General features: G+C 51.8%; 2 protein-coding genes across 2 annotated transcripts; one reads left to right on the forward strand and one right to left on the reverse strand.

The window, feature by feature from the left end:
* Window positions 1-2,713: 2,713 nt before the first annotated feature.
* LOC116498317 (feather keratin 1-like) lies at window positions 2,714-5,762 on the reverse strand. The gene is made up of 2 exons (XM_032202553.1): window positions 5,667-5,762; window positions 2,714-3,049 (listed from the first exon to the last, which is right to left on the reverse strand). The coding sequence occupies exons 1-2, from the start codon at window positions 5,760-5,762 to the stop codon at window positions 2,714-2,716; spliced, it is 432 nt and encodes a 143-aa protein (XP_032058444.1).
* Window positions 5,763-6,092: 330 nt separating this feature from the next.
* On the forward strand, window positions 6,093-6,407 carry LOC116498319 (feather keratin 1-like). Its single transcript, XM_032202554.1, has one exon. It carries the CDS (start codon window positions 6,093-6,095, stop codon window positions 6,405-6,407), a length of 315 nt encoding a protein of 104 aa, XP_032058445.1.
* Window positions 6,408-7,668: the final 1,261 nt, after the last annotated feature.

The raw sequence follows: 7,668 nt of genomic DNA on the forward strand, positions 1-7,668 counted from the left end.
GTGCCTGGTAAAAATATGGAGAAGATTATGCTTGAAGTTATTGAAGTGCACCTGGGGGACAATGCAGTCATTGGTCCCAGCCAGCATGGGTCCATGAGGGGTAGGTCCTGCTTAACAAATTTGATTTCCTTTTATGATAAGATCACCCATCTAGTTGACCAAGGGAAACCAGCTGATGTGATCTTTTTGGACTTCAGCAAAGCTTTTGACACGATTTCCCATAGGATCCTACTGGACAAAATGTCCAGCATACAGCTAAACAAAAACATCATCCAGTGGGTGAGCAATTGGCTGACGGGCAGGGCTCAAAGGGTTGTGGTAAATGGGGCCACATCAGGCTGGTGGATGGTCACTAGCAGGGTCCCCCAAGGCTCCATTTTAGGGCCAGCCCTCTTCAATGTTTTTATAAATGATTTGGATGTAGGACTAGAAGCTGTTCTAAGCAAATTCACTGATGACACTGAACTTGGAGGAGTTGTGGACTCGGGTGAGGGTGGAAAGGCCTTGCAGAGAGATCTGGACAGATTGGAGAGCTGGGTAATCACCAAACGCATGAAGTTTAACAAGAGCAAGTGCTGGGTCCTGCACCTGGGACAGGGCAACCCTGGCTTTACATACAGATTGGGCAGAGCAGCCCTGCAGAGAAGGATTTAGGGGTAGTGGTTGACAGCAAGTTGAATATGAGCCAGCAGTGTGCCCTGGCATCCAGGAGGGCCAACTGTATCCTGGAGTGCATCAAGCATGGCATTGCTAGTCGGTCAACGAAAGTGATTGTCCCGCTCTACTCCGCAGCCTCACCTCGAGTATCAGGTACAATTCTGGGCATCACAGTACAAAAAGGATGTAAAACTGTTGGAGAGTGTCCAGATGAGGGCTACAAAGATGGTGAAGAGCCTAGAGGGGAAGACGTATGAGGTCACTTGGCCTGTTTTGCCTAGAAAAGAGGAGGCTGCTGGGAGACCTCATCGCGGTCTACAGCTTCTTAATGATGGAGGGTGGAGGGGCAGATGCCGATCTATTCTCCTTAGTCACCAGTGATAGGACCCGCAGGAATGGTGTCAAGCTGAGGCAGGGGAGGTTTAAGCTAGACATCATGGAAGAGGTCCTTCACTAAGAGGGTGGTCGCACACTGGAACAGGCTCCCCAGGGAAGTAGTCACTGCACCAAGCCTGTTAGAGTTTAAGAAGCATTTGGACTGTGCACTTAGTCACATGGTCTAAAATTTTGTGTAGACCTGTGTGGTGCCAGGGGTTGGACTCAATGATCCTTATGGGTTCCTTCCAACTCGGGATATTCTATGGGTCTATGATTTATATTGACTGGGAAGTTTTTCCTCACGCTTGGTCTTCCAGCTCTCTCCTCTATCCTGCTGAGGCTGAGGTGTGACCAAGTGGGTGGTGAGTGCTCAGATGTTTGCCAGGGTCAATCCACCACATGGGTTCATAGGCAGTACTTGTCTTCCTTCCTCTACTCCTTCCATCTGTTCCAAAGGCTTCCTGCAAAACTTTCTGGGGCAACAGGTGCTGGCTGACTGTTTCCAAGTGCCATACACAAGCTCCCAAAGCAGCGCTTAGATCACCCAGAGCGCAGTCTCGCACATGCCTTCCTGCCAGCCAGTCCTCATGCCACATCATCTATCTTGCAGCCCTTCTATGGCAGCAGACCAAAAGCTGGCCCAGGAAAAGTTGCTTGGGTAGTATAGCCACCCAAAGAGAAGTGACTCCCAGCAGTGTTCCCAGACACCATGGACACCAATTGGACCCTGGGCTTTATGAGCAGAAGCATAGTCATGAGCTGAAGGGCAGTGAAAATCCCACTCTGCTCAGCACTCCTCCAAATGCATCTAGAACATTGTACCCAGTTTGGGGCTGTGTAGCAAGAAAGACTTTAATCAATCACAGAAAATTCTGTAGTATTGTTGTTAGGAAAGGATTTCCTGTCTCCTCTTGGGCAGCTATGCCCTCCACCTTGTCAAGGACTTAGTCATCCCTCCTTCCTTACTTGCTTCATGCCATTGTGCTAATCAGAGGAAAAGAAACAGTGTGCACACCAAAATGCATAGAAGCCAATCAGCTGTGTTGGATAATTCCATCCATCTCTCAGTAACCACATATTTAGAATCCAAAGTGTGACCTGATACATGAAGAAGCATTCTGAATGCAAGCCTGTGTTAACGATTGCTAAGCATCAGCAACCACCCACTCCCAGAACTACGCATGAGCAACACCTCTCCCCCCAGGCATCCTGGAAGAGCGGCTGCAGGGGAAGGACAACTCAGAGGCACAGTCTGGGATGCAGCAGAACTTTAATATTAGAGTCAAAAGAGATCACTCCAAGTGGGGTCCCCAGTGCAGGAAGCACTAGGGGCAGACAAGAGCGTGCACTGTGTGGCCCTGGCAGGCATACCGCCAGCTGTCCATCTACCCACTCAACTGAAAGAGAAGGACTGGAAGGTCCTCTCTACAATGACGTTGTCAGACTCAGAGCCTCGTGTAGCAGCGCCGAGCAAGAAGGACATAGGTGGGAAAGGAGAGAGTAGAGGAGAGGAAAGGCATAAATGATCTGCGCATTCCGAGAGCCCAGGCTGGACCCATCCCTATGAAAGGGGTGGTAGTTTGGTGCCTCTTAATGCAACAAGCCAATGGTCTGTGCCCAGTCCACTACCAACTTCTAGATTCCCAGGAGGCTTTCTCCAGGACCATCACCAGCAGCTTTAGCAGGGGAAGCACCTTGTGCCACAGTAGCCGCTGCCCAAGCCGGAGAGCCCAAAGCCCCCAGAGGAGATGGGCACTCCCTGAGAGCTGAGGATGCTGCCAACAGCAGCGGAGGTGGAGGATCCCACGGCGGTGTTCTGTGGGAAGGAGCTGAGGATGGGGCCGGGCAGGGTCACCACCACGGGAGAGGGCTGGATGACGACGGTGGAGTCCTGGCACTGCTGGACACAGGGCTCATTGCAGCTGTTGGCCAGTGGGGTTGGGCCACAGGGTCCACATGGCAGGCACGGCAGGCACTGGTTGTAGCAGGACATGTCTTGGGGCAGGACGTGCACCTGGTGGGAAAGAAGGACAGGAGGAGCATTGCGGTGAGTGAGTAGCATCCTGCAAGACCACCAGAGAAGAGCCATATCTAATTGTATTTTTGGGGAGCTGGCAGCTGTGTAATAAGGCTCACAGAATCCTCTTTCTGTTTCTCCATTTAACAGCCTTGGCTAGAATGTCCAGGCCCAGGAAGATCCCAACTTAGCCCATAGTTTCAGAGACACCACAGAAAAGCCCCATTTCTCTCTATGACACACCTGCTTTACCTCTCCTATGACTAGTGACCCCAAGACCCAACAGAGGATCAAGTCAGAGTTATGTGTTAAGAAACCCACCAGGGTAAGGAGGTGGAGTAAGGCCTTTAGACTCACCTTTTTCCCAGGGAGATGGAGGCGAGGAGACTCGATGAGAGAGGGAGGAGATGAGGCCACTTTTATACGTCTCCTGCACCACCCCAAGCCCACAATCACTCTACATGGGCCATAATTTTCAAGCAGACTCACCTCAAATGCAAAATATCTTAGCTAATGCCACAGGTTGTGTTTTGGTTTCCATCAAATCTGCCATTTCATTTCCTCATTTCTGAGGATATGCAGGCTATTTTCTACTTTCTGGTATGAGAGACCCAAGGAATGCCCCAGCAGGATCATATCAGTATGGGCAGAAAAGTGCAAGAGAGTGGTTGCATTCAGGCAGAGGACAGGACATGGCTTTGTGCACTTCAGGGAATGGCCGGTGATATGTTTTGCAGGAAGAGGCCCCGCTCCTCCTGGACCTGCAATCCTCAGCAGAACACCGAAGGTCCTGTTCATTAAGGATGCGCCACAAGCTTCTCTCTCCTCCCTCCCTCATGGCTCCATCCAATGGCCACTGGTCTTTGCCTCCCCAGGCATCCAGGCTGTGCCAATGCTTTCAGCTGTCTGCCTTGATGCCATTACCACTTCCACTAACTTGGGAGGAGACAGCAACTGGGGGCCCGCTGGTGCACTCTGGTGCAGGGCTGCCACAAGGGGAGACCTAGACAGCCTGCGGGAATGGGCCCTCAGGAACCTCAAGGCAATCTAGAAGGACAAAAGGCAGGTCCTGCACAGGATGGGGAACAAACTCTTGCAGCACTGCAGACTGGGGACTGAACTACCCTCTGATCCTGCGTCCCCTGGACCTCCTCTGAGTAGGTCTGCCCCCAGGGTAGAGTCAGACATGAACGGTGGAAGGCAAGGGACACACAGGCCTCACCGTCCTGGCCAAAGAGATGGGGCTGTGTGTAGGAGCTCTCCTGAGTGCTTTCTGGAGGGAAAGAAAGGCTTGCAGAAAACATCTTCCCCCTTGCTGGGACTCGTCTCTGGGTCCCAGGCAATACGTCTTCTCCTAGCATGAGAGCTTCAGCACACATCCTCTGCCATGTCCCAAAGCCCTCCTCAGGCAACAGAACAAGCCAGCACCACTGGGGGGACAAGGAAGCTCCACGCAGCTGGGCATGCTCAGCGAGGGGACTTGCTCACAAGGGCCCTGGCTACAGAAACACCTCCCAGACTCCATCAAGGAGGCAATGCATCCCTGCTGCATGAACAAAGCACTTCCCTGCCCTGCAGACATGGGAGGCAGCTGGGACACACCCCAGGAGGGCAAGGGAATGCCTTCAGCAGGCAAACTTTCTGGGACAGACTCTCCCTGCCCAGGACGAGTCATGCTCTAATTTGGGATTGGCCACGTGCCACACTTTTGGCATGAAGCCAAGCCAGAGTGCCTGCTCTCTGCAGGCCTGAGCACCATGCATGCCAAATCCTCCTCCATCCAAGCATCTCAGGCTGTGCCACCCTCCAGGCAGCCCCAACAGCCATTACCCTGCAGCATGACCTTCTGGTGAGTACTCTCATAACTCAGGCAGCTCACAGGATTTCCAGTGTGTTTTGCACAATAGGGCATGTCTTTGGGTGTGCTGCTGTTCAGGGAATGCATCCGGCCAAAGTGCATGTTACGGCAAGGAGAGTGGTGGAGCAAGACACTGTCCCGGTGAACAACTCAATCCTCTGGTCATGACTCTGCTGTGCTCCAGGCAGCACCAACAGCCATTACGCTGCATCATGACCTTCTGGCCAGTACTCTCACAGTTTGGGCATTTCTAAGGTGCACCGCAGCCCATCTGCCTTTGTTGGTAATGAGCTGTAACTGGTGGAGCAGGATCGGAGACAGACTGGGTGGGAGAAGGACGTGCTGTGTCCTTGGGCAACAGCACCTTCAAGCATCCAGAAGGGCACTGCATAGGTAAGAGAATATATGCGTCTTCTTGCGAAGAGGATCCAAATGGGGTCAATGCATATCCAATGGACTGATGTCCCTGGCATGTACAGGACCCTTTCTGTCCCCTTCAGACTCATCATGCCCCTACTGACGCGTTCCTGCCATGAAAAATACTTGCACCTCTTATTTTTGTACTGGAAATGAGCTTCTGTGTCCAAATGGTGAGTCCAGAAATGAGGAAATTAAATGACAGGAAACCAAAGCACAACCTGTGCCATTAGCTAAGATTCTTTGCATTTGAGGTGAGTATGCTGGAAAAATACGGCCTGAGTGATTGATGGGCCTGGGATGGTGAGGAGAGGTATAAAAGATGGCCCATCTCCTCACTCTCTCATCCACTCCTCTTCCCTCCATCTCTCTGGGATTAAGGTGAGTCTCAAGATCTTTCTTTTCCTCTTCATCCCTGGGGATTTCACTGAACATGCCTGCACCTTTATAGTCTGTTGGGTATTTGGGTCTCTAGTTCTGGGAGAGGCAAATCCTCAGCAGGTGTGGAATGAAGAGAAGCTTGATCTCAGTTGAGGTGTATCTGAAGCTATGGGCTAGATGGAGAGCTTTGTCAAACTGGATATTCTTGCCAAGGACATTGGGGCCAAAGGGAAGGAGAAGGCTGAGGGCCTCCTTTCACATCCGCCAGGCCCCAGAACAGCATGTGCCATGGCTTTCCTGGGGTGGACTGGCAGGATTATCCTCTCTCACACCCGTGCTTCTCCAGGCCCTCTCTCTTACCAGGTGCATCTCTAGCCTGGAAACATGTCCTGCTACGACCAGTGCCTGCCGTGCCTGCCATGCGGACCCTGTGGCCCAACCCCACTGGCCAACAGCTGCAATGAGCCCTGTGTCAGGCAGTGCCAGGACTCCAACGTCTTCATCCAGCCCTCTCCCGTGGTGGTGACCCTGCCCGGCCCCATCCTCAGCTCCTTCCCGCAGAACACCGCCGTGGGATCCTCCACCTCCGCTGCCGTTGGCAGCATCCTCAGCTCTCAGGGAGTGCCCATCTCCTCCGGGGGCTTTGGGCTCTCTGGCTTGGGCAGCGGCTACTGCGGCAGGAGGTGCTTCCCGTGCTAAAGCTGCTGGTGATGGCAGAGAAAGACCCCCAAGGACCCAAACATTGGTAGTGGACTGGGCACAGACCATTGGCTTCCTGTGTTCAAAGGGCCAAACCACCCCACCATCCCTTTTATAAAGGATGGGTCCAGCCTGGGCTCTCAGAAAGCACAGCCCATGTCTGCCTTTCCCCTCCTCCACTCTCCCACGCTTTCCTTTCCCACCTGTGTCCTTGTTGCTCAGTGCTGCTCTGAGTCCAACAACATCATCCTAGGGGGGGACCTTCTGTCCCTTCTCCCTCAGTGGAGTGGGTAGATGGTGGGATGCCCACCATGGCCACACAGATAATGTTCTCGTCTGCCCCTTGTGCTTCCTGCATTGGGGCCTCCCCCCCATCAACTTTGTTTCCCACTTTTGACTCATTAAAGTTCTTCTGCATCCCAGCTTGTGCCTCTTTATCATCCTTTTCCCTGAAGACCATCTCCCAGAGTTCCCTGTGAAAGAGATGTTGCTCAGTGGTGGGTCTCTGGGGGGGGTTGTTGGCAGTTGTGCTGAGCAATACTTAATAGAGGCCTGTTATGTGTAGGCTTCATGATGCACCATTTTACCTTCTAGTTTCTAAATGTATCCGTTTAGGGATGGTATCCTGGTTTTAGCTGATAAAGAGCTAATTTTCTTTGTAGTAGCTGCTGTGTGCCATGTTTTGGATTTAGGAGACAAATAATGTTGATAACACCCTGATGATTTAGTTTTTGCAGGACAGTTATTATACTAGTCAAAGACTTTTCATCCTCTCATACTGCCCTTCCAACGGGAAGTCACAGAATCATAGAATATCTGAGTTGGAAGGGATCTGCAAGGATCATCCAGTCCAATTCTAGGTCCCCAGGGGACCACCAAAATAAATAAATAAACAAAATAAAATCAGATCATGTGTCTAAGAGCGTTGTCCAAATGCTTCCTGAACTCTGCCTGACTCGGTCCCATGACCACTTCCCTGGGGAGCCTGTTCCATTGTCAGACCAATTTTTTGGTGAAGAACTTTTTCTTGATATCCATCCTGAACTTCCCTTGTTGCAACTTCAAGCCATTCCCTTGGGCCCTATAGCTGGTCACCAGAAAGAAGAGATCAGTACCTGCCTCTCCACTCCACCTCACAATGAAGCTGTAGACTGCAATGAGGTCTCCCCTCAGCCTGCTCTTCCACTCATTATGTCTTCCCTTCTAGACCTTTTACCTAATTTGTTGTCCTCCTCTGGACACTCTCTAGTACCTTTATGCC

The sequence above is a fragment of the Aythya fuligula genome, chromosome 24 (genome assembly GCF_009819795.1).
Source record: "Aythya fuligula isolate bAytFul2 chromosome 24, bAytFul2.pri, whole genome shotgun sequence".
In the NCBI taxonomy this organism is placed as follows: Eukaryota; Metazoa; Chordata; class Aves; order Anseriformes; family Anatidae; genus Aythya; species Aythya fuligula.

Bases quoted from the DNA above. Each gene is read 5' to 3' on its own strand.
- LOC116498317 (XM_032202553.1), bottom strand. From the start codon at position 5,762: ATGTTCAGTGAAATCCCCAGGGATGAAGAGGAAAAGAAAGATCTTGAG. The intron at 3,050-5,666 runs GTGAGGAGATGG...CTTTCCCACCAG, and splicing joins GAAGAGGAGTGGATGAGAGA to GTGCACGTCCTGCCCCAAGA.
- LOC116498319 (XM_032202554.1), top strand. From the start codon at position 6,093: ATGTCCTGCTACGACCAGTGCCTGCCGTGCCTGCCATGCGGACCCTGT.